Source organism: Giraffa tippelskirchi, chromosome 6 (genome assembly GCF_054371585.1).
Source record: "Giraffa tippelskirchi isolate mGirTip1 chromosome 6, T2T-mGirTip1v1.2.pri, whole genome shotgun sequence".
NCBI lineage: Eukaryota > Metazoa > Chordata > Mammalia > Artiodactyla > Giraffidae > Giraffa > Giraffa tippelskirchi.
Genome location: NC_137280.1, coordinates 55,640,193 through 55,658,855, shown reverse-complemented (window position 1 = coordinate 55,658,855; position 18,663 = coordinate 55,640,193). Strand labels below are relative to the sequence as shown.

Genomic DNA, 18,663 nt, shown 5'->3' with positions numbered 1-18,663 from the left:
AGATTTCTCACTTGAGTGTTTATTTTGTGCTTCTACAAGTGTTCTTTTTCAAACCTGCATTTTCTGATACTGTGTCCTTTCACCTACCTGTCTGTTCTTTTCTCTGGCTGGTTGAACTCTCCCATACCATCAATCTCTTCTTGTTCCTGAGAACCCAATGATCCCTCTGGCTTTTGTGTTACCTGGTACTCACCTGTGCAGGTAGTTCTCTCATCGGGTTTGTCCTTTAGGGGTGTTGAGCTCACTTTTGGCAGGGCTAACTAACCAACCTGGGCTGAGAATACATCACTCTCTATGGGAGAATCTGTTTGCCTCTTCCAGGTACTAGAGGGCCAGACCCAGTCCCAGGAAAAATTTTTTTTGGCCACCCCTGAGGTTTGTGGGATCTTAGTTCCCTGGCCAGGGTTTGAATGACACTGTTGTTAACAAAACCACGCTTGGACCACATCTATTTTTGAACTAAGAGTTTCAAAAGGATGATGAGATCAAAGGTTATCACATGAAATAAGCTGCTGCTGTGGAGGATAAATCTAAGAAAGAGCTAAAAGGTGGAGACAAGATTTCAGCACAAAACTCTCTTAAAAGCAGGAAGGCCACCCTCAAATGGAACAAGCAGCCTCACAAAAAGGTGAGCTGGTCACCTGATTCAAAATCAAAAGCTGAAGGACTGTTTAAAAGGCAGACAGGATTCCTTTACAGGGAAAAGAAATCAGCAGTGAAATAAAAGGAGAAAAAAACCATCTGGATAACTGATTTATGACACTAATTTAAAAATCCCGTGAAACTATTTGAAAGGAGAAGACAAGAGGAGACAACACAGAAAACTTCAATAGGCCAGGAACCCTGAAGATCAAACTGGAGATTTTTTTAGCTCATTAACACTGGCTCCCGCTTGCCTCCACTCCACCATCAATCTGCTCTCTCCACATGTATTCCTGTGACTGCATCATCGTCTTCCTCCTTTTCCGTACAGCCATTCCAAGGCAAACTCACAAGTCAAAGATATTCCAAAGAGCCAGTCACAGCAAAGTCAGAATTCAATTTTATTTCACATTGATAGAAACCGTGAAAAAGATTTACATTTCCCCACGTTACAGCACAGCATTTCAATGGAGTATTTCTTGCCATAAGTTAGATCTTGCTGATTTGTGTCAGTGAAACAAGAGTTTATATTCTTCAAGGTAAAGCAAAATGACTTAGTAAATGATTGTTTAAAAACTGTGAATCCATACATAAACATATGGCTTCATTATTCACATGCTCTATATAGTCCATACCAAGTCATCTCCATCATCAAATAGCACCCTTTTATGAAGATGCCATCCTAACACTGTCCTAGTCAGCTGGAATACAGCAGAAAAATGAACACCAGTTCAGAAATATCAAGTGTACATTTTTGCTATGTATTAAACTGTGTGGTAACTACACCACATGTATTGAGTTCTGACTAACTTTTGTTACCCATAAATTTATTTTCAAGTAATTTTAACTGATCATTTGAAAAATCTGATTATTTAAAATCACATAATTGCTATTTTTACATTTGCACAAAAGCTAACTTAAAAAGATCATTTGACTACCGTGAAAATTTTAAATGAGTCTGTTGGCAGAGAAGAGTAAAGCAAAATTTTTGAAAGGATTGTTCATTTCCTACAGCAGTTGGTTTCAAACATATGTGCAAAATAAGTAAATTCTATACTATGAGGAGAATCACCTTAGAGTAAATCATCTTAGAGATTACAGTCTTTAAGATCAGTTTTAAATATTCCAGAACATACTAGAATATGAACTAACTATTCTTTCAGTTAATTACAGGAAAATACAACCACAGAATTATTTTCATTACCTGCACTGAAGATTCTAGTAACTCTGCAGGTCCAAAATGTGGACTATACTCCAGTTTAGGAAGTAGTGTACAAACTCTGAAGGGATGTCAGGTTTCTTTCTATAAGTATCAATACATTTTTATTCCATCACATCTGTGATTCAGAATGTCAAATTACAGCATATATTGACTGTGGGTGTCTATGGCAAGGAGGCAATATTTGGTCTGTTATGAAGGATAAAAGAAGAAAGAACATATTTCTAGAAAGGAAAAAAGAATATTAAATAGAATAGAAATTATATTCAGCAAAGAAAAACCTGGTCCCCAAAATAAAAGGGCCATTAATTCAAGAGAGCAATATTACTCTTTATGGACACTTAGAAGCCTTATTCCTCTTATAAGGAATAATGTAATAACACCTCATTCTTAATATGTACTATGATCATTAAGTATATACGAACACATATATAAAAATATGGATACTGCATGGTGACTATGTAATTTGGGGATACGTCCATAGTCTTAAGTCACAGCACGTATAAACCCTTTATGTCTTAACTGCTCATTTACACCTGAACAAGTTTTCATTAAGCATACTAGTAATTTTCAAGTGATGTAGTAAAAAAAAGTCTGGTTGCAGTATTTTATGATTTTGCTGAATTACATTTGGGAGAAAGAAGCTGGCTGCTTCACCTATTTTAATACTAGTGTATCCTAGATCATATCATACAAATACATATAGAGAAATGTCAAAGATCATACATTTCCCATGAGGAGATTTATTTAGTCTGTGTCATTGGTATTTGCAAAACGTTTTAACACTGCAAACATTAGAGGTTTCAAGGTCGGGCACAGGAAGAAGTATGTGCTCCACTGGACGATGCTGGTGTGCACTTCTACACAAGGCCTCTTGGCGGCGTCAGTCAACGGGAGGTAGGAGCTTATCAATGAACTGCTTGATGTCCATCATTTCCTGTTTGGAATAAAAAGGTCTGATAAGCAGTTACACAAATCAGAAAAGAAATCCCCACTAAATTCCTCTAACTAAATCCACGGTGTGAACAGATAAGGTGAATCCACAGTTTTACTACAATTACATAAAGAGTAGTGACAGAAATGAAGCACCAACAGAAATTTGGGAACACTTCCTAAGATGATAGTGATGCTGTATTAATACACTCAATGACTGCTCTCGTGTTATGAAGTCCCAGGAAAATGGTATGCACTTTGCTCCACTGGGGGTGAGGGGAAAAGGGGGTTGAGAAGCGACCACATGGAGAAGACATGGTATGCAAACAACTACTGTCAACTAAGCGTCAGTGCCCAGCTTCTAACACACCCCCACTAAAATGATAATGCTATACCAGCAGCACCAAACACTCTGTGCCTTCATGAGGACTCACACCCAACCAGCCACCTGAAGGAGGGAGGGCAGGTGCCCAAGACAGGTCTGGAGAGCCGTGGAAGCGAGCCCATGCCCCAGGACACAAGCCCATCCCCGAGGACATGGCTCCATGCCTCCTGCACTATGCCTCCATGCCACCTTATCACTACCCCAGAACAGGCTCCCTGCTGTTACCCCTGGTGTCTGACCTCACAGATCCACACCCCAGCACACCGAGACCCTTCACCTGTATCACCTCCAGCCTATTGTACAAGCTCTGTGGTCCCAAAGGTCCCTGCGGTGCCACCTCCTCCAGCCCCAACGCTTCTCACTTTCTGCCCCAAGCCGTCCATCCACTGTCCTCCCACGTGGTGCATAGGTCCCCTCCACACCAACACAGGTGCCCAGGTGCACCCCGGAGCCCTCGGTGTGCTGACCCAGAGGCACTGAGTTTGGGGTCCTGGCTTGGGTGTGTGTGTGCTGAGCTCGGGGCACTTGTGACGGGATGCCTGATATGAGGACCACCGGTTTGGACCTGCAGCCCCTCCCTCCTGGGATCTGGCTGCCGGCCTTTCCAAATTTGATATGTCATCGGGTTCAACTGCCTTCTCAGTCACACGTAGAGTCCTAGGTCCCCCACCCGTCTGGATAAATCTTACTACTTGCCTTCTCTGCCCTTAAAGCAAATGATTTAGCCAGGCTGACAGGTACGAAAAATGTTAACTTGGACTGCCTTGGTGCTGAGTGGTCAGTTTTTAGTCTCAGCCTTTTAGAGCCTCCGAACCTATCCTGACGTCCTTCATTCTTAACAAACTATCACCCTTCTCAGCTTTTCAGAGAACTTTTAAAAAACTTCTAATGTAACATACATCACAGTCTGCTCACTATATAGTCACTTGGATATATACCCTTCTCCCCTATTAAAAATTCTCATTTGAATTAATCTACTTTAGATTTTAATAAAGGAATGTTTTTTGTCCTTAAGTTACATACAATGTCTGCAGGCGGGAAGTTGATGAATGTCTGTTGAATTAAATAAACTTTGATATAAGCCCTACTAACCTATGGTTCAATGTGAATTCATTCATTAACTTCTTTAAATCCCCAAGGAGTCAAATGTTATTTATCCTAAAAATATCACATGCAAAAAGTTACAGAGGTATGCCTGTCATCACTGCTTCCTATCGTTTACCTGTTGACATGAACTGTGCATCATGCCTGCGTAGGTTCTGAAGGTCACATTGGCTGGATTCACCAATGTCTTCAGCTTCTCAGCAGTGAGAGAACCGAACATCAGGGGAACTAGAGGATCCAGGTCCCCATGGCACTGAAGAATAGAAATGTCTCTGTTCACGCCACTGATAGGGCCCTGCAGACAACACGACAAAACTGCATTATTCACTCAAAGGGGTGGGCGTGCTGTGCCAGGGGCGTACAATCAGAGACAGGCATGTATCATACCACACGTTCTTACATCACAGGTGACATCTGGCCACAGAAATGAAACTCCCTCCATCCCTGTGCCCTCTACCTCTTCATTTAAAGGATATACGATCACTCTGCTTGTATTAAATATTCTTCTAATGAATCAGTTCCTTAAAGCATATTGTATCCTAGTCATATGTCCAGTGTCTGGACTCAGTGAGTATGTTTTAGCTGAATCATATTCTCCTCAGCTTTTACTTGATTTAAATAATAAGGTTAATAAACAACACTTACTATGTGCAAGACACGAAAGAGTTACTATATAGTGACAAGGGAAAAAAACACTAGATTTAAAGATGAATTTGAAAATGTCCTTATCCCTCGTGTGTACTATGTATTGGTTTACATGTTTGAGTATTTAAAAATTACATTCTGTGGCAAAATTCTGCTATCAAGCAGTAAGCATACTGAGCATTCCAAAAACATTATTTCTATGTATTAAAAATAGCCCTAATTTTGTATATAAACCTTACAGTGTACCAAAGACATCAAATATAGAATTCATGACTGCAGGGACTTCTTTCTTTCTTGTTTTAAGGACTCACTCATTTCTTCCATTTCCTGCAACCCACAGTAAAGGCAGTGTAGTGTGCAGATAAAGTCTAAATAAATACATCACAAAGTAAACAGATACTTTCTGTACTTTCAGCTCAATTTGTTGTGAGCCTAAAACTGCCCTAAAATTTTAAGTTTATTACTACTAATAATAAGCTAATATGAGGCTGTTCTCAAGAATAACTGCCATCTCAGAGCTCAGCGATGCCCCGCTGCACGCATGCGTCAGGCACCTGTGGAAACGAAGCCCGCAGTGGCAGCCAGCAGCTGAGAGCGGTGACCCCGGCCAGCTTCTGCTGTGTGGTCAGAGCCGTGTACAGAGATAAAGCTCCTCCCTGGAGAGACAACAGGCAGAGTCAGTGGGATGGATCTGCTGCCAAGAGCAGTGGGAGTGATTCTTGTTATCAATACCGTCTGTTAGAAAAAAAGTCACACTGGATGGCTGACATCTAATGCAATTAGGCAAACTGGTAGAAACACACGCACCCCCCAGCAGCACGTCCTCCAGGACTTGACTCTCCACCCTGAAGACAGTCATGAGACTCCAGTGACGCCCCAACCAGCCAAGACGCAGTTTGAACAGCAGAGCTCATGGCTGCCCTGACAATGCCTAAGGGGTAGTGCAAATTTATAGTCACTTATCCTCTCTGCCAAATCTTGGGTAGAAAATCAAATCTGGTCTTCAACTGGTATTACTTTCCAAAACAAGAATTCAGGATGATAAGAGCTCTCTGGGGGACACCTCGGGAGCACTGGCCGGCAGCTCACAACGCCTCCCCACCACCCCCTGCCCAGGCCTGGAGCCTGCGTTCAATCTGGCCCACAGCTTCCAGGGCCACATGAGGACGTGAGAGTTTTTCTTATCTGAGAAATTCACGCTCTATGTGGCCGGAACTATAACATGTAAGCTAAGAATGGGAAAAGCAAGAGGGAGCAGAGGCCAACCGCAGATGGTGAGGCAAGTGAGGTGGACGAGCAGAGAGGCAGCAGGGGGAGGGCTACCCGAGTCCGAGCTGCCCCCGGGGGCCTGGCTTCACTCTCATTGCTGGCTTCTGGGCTGTGACCCCAGACTCGTAACTTACTCTTTCTTGCCTAAGGTGTTAGGATTTAGTTTCTGCCTGCTCTAATCAACGAATCTCATAGACAGGCTCCTGTCTGAACCAAGCGTCCATCCCTATAACTACGTTTATGTCACAGTGTGTGCAGTACAATGTACATTACCCGTGACTTCCAACAAATACCACATCAACAGCATGTCTTTTTACTGTATCATATCAACAACCTATTTTTCCACTGAATTCTAACTTCTAAGAGCTAGAGCTAGTCGCTCAGTCATGTCCGACCCTTTTGCGACCCCATGGACTGTAGCCCGCCAGGCTCCTCCGTCCATGGAATTCTCCAGGCAAGAATACTGGAGTGGGTTGCCATTCCCTTCTCCATCTAACTTCCAAATGATTCCATAATTCCAACAGTGCCCTAATTCAGGTCGTCTGGACGCTAAATTGTTGCCTTGGAGGATTTACAGATTGGCAGTGAGGGCAGTTTGTGGGGGGCGGGTGACATGGCAAACAGGTAATGAGCTGAAATTAAGATGTAAACATCAGTATGTCGTAACTGTAGAAAAAGTACTGCAGGTGGGAGAAAAAGTACAGGAAGAGAAGAAAGATGCCAAAAGTAAACATCATACACTTTTATCTAAAACCTATTCTGCATGACAAGAAAGAAGAGGACAGAATGACATCACCAAGACTGACTTGGCTCCCCTCACCAGAACCATCTACTCCAGAACGGGAACCAGAGACGGCTCCTCGAACACAGGGTGTGGCTGAAGCACCCCCGACCCTGGGACCAGCACAGACGCAGCGGTCGTCAGCAAGCGGCTGGCATAGCTCCCTAACTGGGGTCCCCTTGTTGGGGCCCCTCCTCTGATCCCGCCCCACCTGGATTCCAGGGGGTCCGTGGGGCTCGACCACTGGGAATTTGTGAGAAAAAGAAGGAAGGGATTTTTCTTTTCTTTTACCTTATTTCCCATCAGTCGTCTCCTCCTGGGATGGGGCCTCATACCTGTGTTTCAGCTGTTTTATCTAGAGGGGCACACACTGTTAACTGAGATATAGCTACATGTGCGCTGTGGTTACTCGAGAAAAATACATTCCAGGCTCCAACTGATTTCCTTAATAAACTGGCTTCCAAGACATAATCTATAAGGTGAAGCCTATCACTGAGAGAGAAAACTAGAAAAGGAGAAGAGCAAGACATATGCTCTAATCATTCTTTCTAGTCCATTCAAACTTGATTCAGCATTAAAGGTAAGGAGTACATCATATACTGTAACATCTTCTAAAAACAGGACTCCCATAAAAAAAGGATCGAGACTTCTAGACAAATGCACTGATGACACACCACCCAAACTTTTATCTTACCTGAGAAAATCCTCCCAAGATAATTCTGTTAGAAGGAATGCCGTTCTTCACCTCTTGATCTATCAAAGCTTTTACTAAAAATACCATGAAAAATAAATTACCAAAAATTAAATCATCAGTACTTTCAAAGATAAGCCCACTAATATAATTTAAATAGCAAAAAATTAATAATGGAAAAGCACAAAGTGTATTAAAGGTCAAAACAAGTGAAAAACTTGAAGCACTCTCTTAAAACGCAAAATTAGAATGTATTTTCGAGAACTCAATTTTGCAGGCGCTGCTTAAACTGTCCACTTATTTGTTACATGATTTGTAAAGCAGTTTTTTCTCTTATCAGTTTTTTCTCTTATGAATATTCCTTTATCCACGATCCATTCTGCTCATATACATTCTATAGTTCTTTCTGTCTAATGAACCCCAGGCATTTGTACCTGAAAGGTGTTATTTTTAAATCGTAGGTAGTTAACTACTTTATGTTCATTGTGATTTACAGTGTTTGAACAGTTCACCTTATTATTTAAAAAACCTAAACACAGTATTAATTTTCCCTGTAGCCAGCAAATAATGTGGGGGATGAATTTCTGCAAAATATTTCAACATATATCACTAACTATATTACTTGGTAACTCCCTAGAATTCCATTTTTCTTTATGATACTATGGGGATAACTGCACCTTTTTACAAATTTACCTCCTTTCACTTTTGACATGTATGTAAGAGTTCATCTTTTTAAGATGAAAATTTCCAAATTTAACTGGCCACAACTATGAAACATTCTGTGACTTTCTTCATTTGCCTACATCAACGAGAGCAAAGTGATGCATCCGACAGCACTCAAGTTTGATCAACGCCATTCCCCCCCATCCACCTCATTCATTGACCATAACAGTCAAACAAGGTAAGAGTGATCAGAAAGGAAGGGCACAGCAATACCACCTGAGTTTAGATAGTTGTGTAGTTTTCATCAACAACAATACAGCAACTGAATCTACTGTAAAACTTTCCTTACTTACCATTTTCTGCTGCCTGTTTAATTCCAGTTTCATCCTCCAGTGAATCTGGTGAAAGCCCAATAATGTCAAACCTGGAAAACAAAGCAAAATCCTAAAAGAATCGTTTGATTATAAGAATATCTATCTTTGATAAGAAGATGGTAATTTCAGAGAAACAAGGCTAACCAGAGATATTCTCTAGAACATTAAACTCAAACTAAACTCTTTCTGGGCTTCCCAGGTAGCTCAGATGGTAAAGAATCTACTTGCCAATGAAGGAGACACAGGAGACTTGGGTTTGATCCCTGGGTCGGGAAGATCCCCTGAAGAAGGGCATGGCACCCCACTCCAGTATTCTTGCCTGGAGAATTTCAAGGACAGAGGAGCCCAGCGGGCTACAGTCCATGGAGTCACAAAGAGTTAGATACAACTTAGCGACTAAATAACAACAACTGTCTCTGCAGGCCAAATAGTCAACTTAAATGTGTGAATCTGACATCCTGTGAGTTCCTTTTGCACTAAGTAGACACAGATTCTATTAGAAAGTCACTGTGTCACATAATTGAAAGGTAGAAACACCTGCAGAATGACCTAGTCCAACCTGACACCTGGGGAGGAGTCTTCAGCCCTTGAGAAGCCCGAACAGACGCCATCTCCTCACTTCCCTCCTAGTCATCCGAAGTCCACTGGCTGGAAAGCCCTGTACCGGTGTGGTACCTCGTGTGCAAGGCCCGCACCTGCTGCACAAGGCCCTCAGGCCACCTCCATCACAGTCTGGAGAGCTTGTCACCACTCGACCCTGAGTCTGGGTCTGCCCCGCTATCCACTACGTGCTCAGAAGTGCTCAGACTACGGTCTGGAGCAACGTGAGGTGGAAGTCTTGGTGCCAGACAGGGATTCTGTCAGAGAAGGAAGACAGAAGAATCAGAGGCCACTGTGGGCAGGAACCTGTGAGAGTCGCCAAGGAATCTCCCACAGACACAGATGAACGTTCAGGTGGGTTAGAGGGGGTGGGGACAAGCAGAGGATAAGGTGGCAACACGCTGGAGTCTCCACGATGTCTTGACAGGAGTGCGGAGACAGGGGAGCAAATAAGCAGGAACAAGTATGCCTGCTGGTCAGGTCTAGGCTAAGTGCCTTCAGAGATGGGTCGGCTCCATATGGCAGAGCCCAGGGGAGGTGTGGGTGCCTGAGGCTGAGAGAGGAAAAGGTCAGCGGGAAGAGAAGAGTCCTGGAAGAGACAGCAGTTCAAGGCTGTGAATGGGCCATGGACATGGGATCCCCGAGTCACTGGAAAGGTAAGACGTCGGCAGGAGCTGGAGGAAAAAGGAAAATAGGACCCAGGGGTCAGAGTTGTCATTTCTGAGCGGACCCAAGGGACCTGAGGGCAGGGCTCTCAGAGCAGCAGGAAGAATGCGTGGCCTGGACGCGGCTCAGAGAACAAAGGAGCAACTGTGAAGCACACGGGGAATGCCTGGCTCCCTGAAGACCCCTAGAGAGCTCATCAGGAAGTGGTCTCCCTACACTCCTGCCAGCTCGCCAGGAAGCTGAGGTGGAAGGTGGATGCCCCGTCTGGTCACTGCAGTCAGCAAAGGTGCGTCAAGCGGTGAGAGAGACTCTGCGGCATTTCTACCCACCCACTCCCTCCTTTCTCTACCTGCTGCCTGTTGCCGCAGTTCCTTAAGTTTACCCCTGAATCTAAAATATGAGAACCAAGACAGTCAAATAAAGGTTACATTTCACTACAGAACTTTGCAACTTAAAGACAGTTCATTAAAAATTGCTATATGCAAAAGCACTTCTGATTAAAACAAAAAAAGAAAAACTTACCAAAAAAAAACCCTAAGTATAAGTAAAAAGTCCTTAGTAAATAAGTGAAATCTTACTTACCATGATGGCATGGCCATGTTCATATTTAATGTTACAGGCATAACCGGCCTAGATGGGAAGAAAAAAGAAAAACAAGAATAATACACCAAAGCACAGAACCTAGTCAACACCATCCGTTGTAGATAATTACTTGAGGCTCATACATCGAGTGTGCAATTTTAAACAGATGATCTGCTTAGGTGCACGCACACCTGTACAACTCTGTGCTCCACACTCTCCAAATGGTTCTTGAGACAAGAGCGGCCACTGGGATGGCCTAAAATTGGCAAACAAATATCTTTATTTATCAACACCTTTACTCGATACTTTCAGACCAGACGTGACAAAGAAAACAGACCAACACGGCTGGAAATGTCTGAGACTGGCTAAGGGGGTACAAGGGATGCAAGCAATTTACTGCACAGAAAAGATGATGTCGATTCCCATAGGCTCAAATGACATGTGTGCTGATTTTCTGGTTCTTACCTGCTTACGAGACCTCTAAATAAATAAGGGAAACATAAGTTTTGCCTGAGTGTCCATTATACCCAACTCAATTCTGTGCTGACAATGTTGGACCACCCGCCTGCAGCCAGGTACCAAAGGAGAGAAGAACAGACACACTCTAACTGCATCTCACCACCATCCTCCTTACTTGAGAAACAAGTCCACCTTAGATGTCACAAAATCTTAGAGAAATTTCCTTGAGGACATAATCTTGCTTCCCTAGGTCAAAGATAGGGTTACACCAAATTCAATCTGGGGGCCAATAACAATAGAACAGAAATTCCAACAGCATCAAGAATTCTGTCTCTGGCCTGAGTCATTAAGCACACGGCAACTCTGGCCACAGTAGGCAGCTGTCGCCGACAACAGTTAAGATGAAGCTTGTACTACAGGATAAGAGGAGGAGGGAACCTTTTCTTAGCTAGTCTCAGATATTCTTTCTCTTTCATATTTATCGACTCTGCTGCTATGACCACTTCCGAGGCTGAACTACTGACCGGTCAGCACGCGTATCATACCATCACCTTCTCCACGGCTACCACTCCTCAGCACCCTGTGATCTAAGACCTGCTCATCTCAGGGACTTTCTGAATTTGCTCAAAACTTACTAATATCTTTTGGATACCTACAAACATTTTCAGGATTCAAAGCCAAATCTAACGGACTCCAAAGTCTGTGTTCTCGCCCTGCTGCATCATACTGTTTCTGATGGAATTTGGAAGGGTTTTCAAGGTAGTCACAAATCTGACAGGTAAATCCCCTTCAGAGACAGCTCATGGACATCCTCAGAGCTTAATAGGTATCTGTGTATCTACAGGAATGTTTCTGGCTGTGAGTTCAATCTATCTCCAAAGCAGCATTATTTTAAATTTCTCAATTAAAAAAAAAAAAAGGAAGAAAAATTCAAGGTAAACAGGTCACATTTATGTTTTAAAGAACTTACTAATCTTTAGTTTGAAGCTGAACATATACAAATACTTTTCTGGAAAAGTAAAACTATCATGATGCTTCCTCTCTGGACTCCGAATCGCAAGCCTCAAAACTGGAAATACTTACGCATGCGGGCAGATGTATTTGATGTGGGCACTTCTTATCCCGGCGAAGGCTTCTGCCCATCCATGCCTGGTGGAGAAGTGACGCCATTAGATACTGTTTTACAGTCCAGTGAGTTAGTAACAGAATCAATAGTTACTTACATTTGTAAGGATAAATCTTAACCCTTTAAAAAATCATTGCCAATCTAGAAATAACCCAAAGCGTATGATTTCAGCTTTACCATGAGATGATCTCTCATGGTTCCTAGAGAGCAGTGTTTTCTCTTTCATATACTTCACTGGGCTTTCAAATCTACAAAGTGTATGTTTTTAAACTCTATAATCTCCCAACCATGTGCCTAACAAAATAGCCCAGACATATAATTCATTTTATATGAAGAAAAAACCCTCAGAGGGGTAAAGCAACTGTCTGCTATCTCTCTTTTGCTACTACACCATCAAAAATACAACTTTAACATTTGCTCCTTGTGCAAATGTGGACATGTGTATGTTCAAAATGGAGTAAGAGAAAAACTAGAAAAATATAAATGTCATCAAAATCCTTCCAGCCAGAAATAAACAGTTAAATCTTTTTACATATTTTCTTCCAAGTTCTGCATGCTATCACTGGAGAGGTAACAAGAATGGGGTCACACTACAAACACACAGCTCCCTACTTGCTTACACTTGACGTTACATCTGGTACTTTCTACATGTTACCTCTGTATGTGTGCTCAGTCGCTTAGGTCGTGTCCAACTCTTTGTGACCCTATGGACTGTGGCCTGCCAGGCTCCTCTGTCCATGGGATTCTCCAGGCAAGAATACTGGAGTGGGTTGCCATGCCCTCCTCCAGGAGATCTTTCCGAACCAGGGATTGAACCCACATCTCCTGTGGCTCCTGCACTGCAGGTGGATTCTTTACCACTGAGACACCAGGGAAGCCCCGTTACCTCTACTAAAGGGTAAAATAAAAGCAACTTAAGCCTTTTTTGGATAAAACAGTTTTGAAATAAACGTTAACTGCTTTTCTGTTAACTACTTCTCTATTTTAATCCACCTTCCCCAAAAGTGTTAAGGACACAGACTCAAAATGACACTGTAGACTGCCAGTGAATACACACAGAATGAAGGAATTTTTTAGAAGATCACTATTTGGCAACCATCACAATAATAGATCCAGACAGCAATCGTTAATGGATGCTAAATCCAGAGGTGAAAAATGGATGAGAAACAGACATTTTCATGAAATCAAAGCATCTCTCCACAAAATACTTTTTAAGTGCAATTATACTTACTAATTTTACTCTGGAGACACTTGGTAGACACATCTAACCAGGTAGTGAAACATAAAATCATCATCAGAGGCACAAAAATCAACCCAGTGTGGGCCCGGGACCCACACGGCACCCTATGCGGTGTCCCAACCAAAAGCGAGAAGTGACATAAACCAGACTGAGGGCCACCCCACCCAGGAACTGGTCCATCGGGGAGAAGGGTCCAGGGCACCAAAGCTAAGAAGATGGACCGATCCAGACTGAAGGAGCCTCGGGAGATGTGACAGATCAACTTGACCAGCTCACTTGTGATCTGGACCCACAAAGGACACTGCTGGTCAGAGCAGGGGGATGCGACTATAGACAGTGGGTTTGATAGGAGCTTCGGGTCAACACAAACGGCCTGACTGATGGGAATGCTGTGGCCACACGGCCGTGCCTTCTGCTCACAAAACACACTGCAGCTCTGTGGAGTAACGAGGCAACAGGCCTGCAACTTTATTCTTGAATATGTAAGAAATGTTAACAACTGGGTAATCTGAGTGAAGGGCAAAAGGACCTCTAAATACTACTTCTTTAACTTTCATGTAAATGTGAAGTTACTTTAATAGAAGCAGCTAAAATTTTACACAAAGACAATGATGGAATGTAACCTGTTAAGTGACTCTATGAGTCCACATGACAGAAGTGAGGAGGTTCAAGCCAATAAACACCAGGGGAGTGGCAGTTAGAGAACCACGTCACAGGAACACTTGCCTCCAGTGAGAATCAGCCACGGATGGTAAAAGCCCGGGGTGAAAGTCTGTTGTACGATGTGCACCTGTCTGAAAGCACCTCCCCATGACTTGCGCTCACCACACAGGGAAAACATGGCTGCAGAGAAGCCCCAAAAGGAGAGACCACCTTTACCCAGTGACCTGGGGTGGCATCAGTAATGGGACAGGGGACCCCATCTGGCTCCCAATGTGAGGCAATGAACGGGACTGAACCTCCATGTGAGGAAGTGCCAAACAAACCTAAACGAGGGACCAGTCCCATCTGTGCATAAAGGTAAACATCCTGAACACCAAAGAGGAGCTGAGGCACTGTCCCAGATTAAAAGAGACTCAAGCACTCTAGCTGCTCAGGGCAGCGTGGCAGGGACTGAAGGGCAAGCGGAGAGGATTACTACAAAGGACATTACTGGGGCAGCTGCCAAGGTCTGTTAGGTAACAGGGCAGACAGATAACAACATTAAATAAGTGCTAAACTTCCTGAATCAGATACTGTTCTGTGGTTATACAGGAGACTCTGCTCGTGCTTAGGAGGTAAGTGCTAAAGTTGGGAAGTAAAGAATCATGGTACTGGCAACTTTTCCAAGTTTAGGCAAACACAGTAACACGTTAGACATAGATCAGTGAATCTGAGTAGAAGGAATTGAGCAATCTGTTTTATTCTAGCATATGCTCAGTCACTCAGTTGCGTCCAACTCTTTGCAACCCTATGGACTGGAGTCCACTAGGCTCCTCTGTTCATGGGATTATCCCAGCAAGCATACTAGAGTGGACAGCCGTTTCCTCCTGCAGGGGATCTTTCCGACCAGGGATCGAACCAGCGTCTCCTCTCCTGGCAGGTGGAGTCAGGAATCACTGACTCCTGACTGAGTCACCACTGAGTCACTCAGTTACTACTGAGTCACCTGGGAAGCCCCTTTATTCTTGCAACTCTTCTATACGTTTCAAAGTATGTAAAAAAATTTTTTAAAAAATACTCTCAAAAGTATGTATCTTTTGGGTTGTAGGATTTCAACTGATTTCATTCTCTTCTCAAATATATTTGCATCTGCATTTTTTTTACAAGGTAAATGTAACACTTCCATAATCATAACAAAAGCTATTTTTATTTTGGAAGGAAAACTGATCTCAGGCAATATAGTGTGGACTAACACATTTTATTATACAGGTTATGCAGAGGAACATGTGATCAGATGTGTTTCTTACATAACTTTTCAGAGCTTTAAACATGCTAGTGCCCACACAGTAAAGCTTCAAAGGGAGAATAAGCCATATCATATTCCCTAGACACTAACATATAATCTAAGTGGCACCACTGAAAAAAATCTTTTTATAAAAAAATAAAATCACCACCACAATAAACACATATAAGATGAATACCAATCTCAGAAACATAAAAATGTGGGGAAAATGACATATGGGAATTGAGAAAATGGGTCTCCCAATTTCATTTGGCCACCAAACACTTTTCATGAGGAATCTACAGGACACAGACTGCTAGATCCAAGTTAAGACAGCCACCTTGGCTGGCCCTGCAAAAAAGAACCTTAACCAAATAAAAAAAAAAGCTGCCCATTTTTATAGCAACAAACTGAATCGCTTAATCCTCTTCACCCTGAAAGTCAATATGACAAAAGAACTTCAGTTCTCCAAAAACTATCTTAAACACTGAATTACCATTTGTCAGATTGGCTGGTGCTGAATTTTCTCATGTGTTAATGTAACCAGTTAAATGTCAGCTTTCTTTGATGCCACCCCACCAAGCACTGTCAGAACTGAGATCTCTAAGTTTTGTCCTTCAGACCTCTAATTTTTTATATAAACTTGACTCTTAGTCAAGATGTCACAGGTGCTCTCAGCCTTTATAATCTCACAGTGGTCATTTTCATCACCATCTCACTCTTAACTCCCGTCTAAAGAATCTGGCTTCATGGGGTCCACACAGAACCTCCCTCCAAATAAACCTTTTTTCTCTTGGCCTGATTCTTCAGGCCTCAAAGCTCTTTATTGGGAAAGTTGCAGGGGACCAAGATGCTCCCTATCAGGTAATAAAACAGGGCTTCTCTAAAAACCTCTGGATTAGATAGATAGATGGGTAAATAAATAGGAAAACAAGTCTTGTCTTTTTCATAGGACTACCTGTTGACCCTAAAGTCCTATAACCTTTCCCATAACTCCGTGTAAGGCATGGACCTCCACTTGGGAGGCCTAAAAGGGTACGAGGGATCAATTGCTTTTAAGACTTAATCTAATTCTAGCCCAGGGCCTCCTTGTAAAGACTCAATAGTGTCTTGGCTCCTTTATCAAATTTATCTGTTTCACTTTCCCTCCAATTCTGTAATTTTGTAACAATTTTATAACAACAATTTGACTGACATTTCGAACAGATAATAGTGGATTTAAATTTTAAAAAGCTCTCAGGACTTCGTTGGTCGTCTAGGGGTTAAGACTTTGAGCTCTTAATGCAGGGGGCCCAGGTTTGAGCCCTGGTCAGGGAATTAGATCCTCATGCAGCAAGGAAGATCTTGCACACTGCAACAAAGATCCTCGGTCGCCGCAACTAAGACCTGGCGTAGCTCCCCGACTTCCCCCCAAAAAACCTAAAAAGCTCTCGATACAGAGAAAAGCTGAGTGACAGATAAACCACAGGGCTAAAGCCATGTGTCTGATAAGCCTCCAAACAAATCTTTAAACTGCATCCTCTGCCCTTCAACTGATTTTTGAACAGAACATCTAAGCTCTCACTCAGAACACTCACATTGCTAGTATCTCACTAAACAAAATCCACCAGTTCTTCTCAAGCTGCCCTGAAATTTCACCTCTGGAAAGTTCTCCAGTGCAGGCTCTACAAACATACCTCCCATCTCTGGCATCCAGTACCCATGGCAACTCAAGGAGGAGTTTGCAGTTTTAATATGTTCCAGAAACAGGAGTTGATGCATGACAAATTAAGAGGATGGGGGATATTGCAGGGGGGCGGGCGGGAATCAAAACAGAAAGGATTCTATCTCATGACCCCAGTGTAAGAAATATGACTAGCAGTCTTTTTTATACAATCCTAGAGTTCTTCAACAGTGAATTCTTGCTCGCATAGGGGTGCATGGCCCCGTTCATCAGGGTACTAAGGATGGTACCTACCCTGTGTCTCCCAATCCATGAAGGAAGATCACCTAGAAGAGAAGAGAGCAATGACTGATTAACACCCCCAAGAAACCACCAGAATGTCACAGCCCTGGGCTCTGGTTAAGCTGGATGCCAGGAGTCACAGAACACTGCCTTCAGCAAGTTAATTATCTCCACAGACCTCGCTGAAGCGGCAAAAATACTTAACTTCTCTCTTTGCAGCTCCTCAGATAACTTACGTGGGGTTTTAGCACTTCTAGAGGTTCCAGTTAGACATGCTTTTGGGCAAACGATCACATTCTACAGAACACAGTTGTCTCTTTCAGGTCAGACCGTGAGAGTCTCACCTACACGGCAGAATTTTTCCATCACAAAAAAGGAGCCTCCCGGGATAAAAGTTTGAGATCTTCAGCACAAGTTTCCTAAGGAGTGGCACCCCTGATCGGAAACGACACTAAACCTTCAAACTCTGAGATGAGGGGTGTGAGGTGCGAAAATAAAGTCCTGTTCTGGGGGCTTAAGGCCTCTCCCATCCACAGACAGGGAGAAACCTGCTCCGGAGCTGCCTGGGGCTGGGGCGCCGTCCGCTCACGTCGGGGCCTGGGAGTGGGCTGCTAGGCGGGGGCGGGAGGGTGTCCCGGGGCCATGGAGCGGGTGGGGGACTCTGGATGGGGGCGGGGGCCTCAGGATGGGGATGGGGGTTCGGGCTAGAGGTTCAGGATGGGGACAAGTGGATCGGGACTGGGGACTCAGGACTGGGGACAAGAGGATCGGGCACGAGCTCAGGATGGGGACACGGAGATCGAGGGCTCAGGATGGGGATGGGGGGCTCAGGATGGGGATGGGGGCTCGAGGGTAGGAAAACAGCCTCCCGCTCGCCGTGACCCCGCGCCCTCCGCACACAGCCCGGCCGGGCGGCACACACCACCCCCGCATGACCGCAACCGACCCACCGACCCGGCGCCCCGCCCCCCTCCCCCCGGCCAGCGGGCGCCCCGGCGCGCGCCCGCGCCCGCACTCACCGCGGCGGTGGCCTTCCGGGCGGCGGGCACGATGGCGGGCAGCGGAGCCGACATGTTATTGCCGCACATACACCGGCTCCAGCGGCCGCGCGTCGGAAGCGGAAGGCGGAGCTGGGGCCCGGCCGGGCCCAAGGGCGTGCGAGCGGCGAGTCGGGCCCGCCCACGGGCGCGCGCTCCGGCGCGTGCGCGCCCCCCCGGCCCCGCGCCGCCCTGCGGCCCCGCGCGCCCCTGCGGCCCTCCGCGTTGCCGCCCGCGCGTCACAATGTCCAGCCGAGCGGCGCCCGGTTGGCTGCGGCCGAGGGCTGCCTGAGCTGACCTCCGCCCGCGGGCCGCGCATGCTCCATGCGGGCGGCGGGCCCGGCGGGCCGAGCGGGCCGCGGCGCGCGGTCACTGCCG

At 44.6% G+C, this 18,663-nt stretch overlaps 1 protein-coding gene across 11 annotated transcripts; it reads right to left on the bottom strand.

The window, feature by feature from the left end:
- Positions 1-1,019: 1,019 nt before the first annotated feature.
- Positions 1,020-18,479, bottom strand: LYPLA1 (lysophospholipase 1). 11 transcript variants are annotated; one of them, XM_081497921.1, is made up of 9 exons: positions 18,264-18,479; positions 17,261-17,292; positions 12,097-12,162; positions 10,555-10,602; positions 8,686-8,756; positions 7,673-7,746; positions 5,483-5,584; positions 4,402-4,578; positions 1,020-2,798 (listed from the first exon to the last, which is right to left on the bottom strand). In XM_081497921.1, the coding sequence occupies exons 4-9, from the start codon at positions 10,593-10,595 to the stop codon at positions 2,745-2,747; spliced, it is 519 nt and encodes a 172-aa protein (XP_081354047.1). In that variant the 5' UTR covers positions 10,596-10,602; positions 12,097-12,162; positions 17,261-17,292; positions 18,264-18,479; the 3' UTR covers positions 1,020-2,744. The 11 variants fall into 11 exon arrangements, with proteins under 11 accessions (XP_081354047.1, XP_081354040.1, XP_081354039.1 ...); XM_081497914.1 differs by having other exon boundaries at positions 1,020-2,817; positions 18,268-18,479; XM_081497913.1 differs by having other exon boundaries at positions 18,268-18,479.
- Positions 18,480-18,663: the final 184 nt, after the last annotated feature.

Excerpts from the sequence above, each read along its gene's own strand:
- LYPLA1 (XM_081497913.1), bottom strand. The coding sequence starts at position 18,336 with ATGTGCGGCAATAACATGTCGGCTCCGCTGCCCGCCATCGTGCCCGCC. Across the intron at positions 10,603-12,096 it reads AAATACATCTGCCCGCATGC|GCCGGTTATGCCTGTAACAT; the intron begins GTAAGTATTTCC and ends CTTCCCATCTAG. Across the intron at positions 8,757-10,554 it reads AACATGGCCATGCCATCATG|GTTTGACATTATTGGGCTTT; the intron begins GTAAGTAAGATT and ends TTTGTTTTCCAG.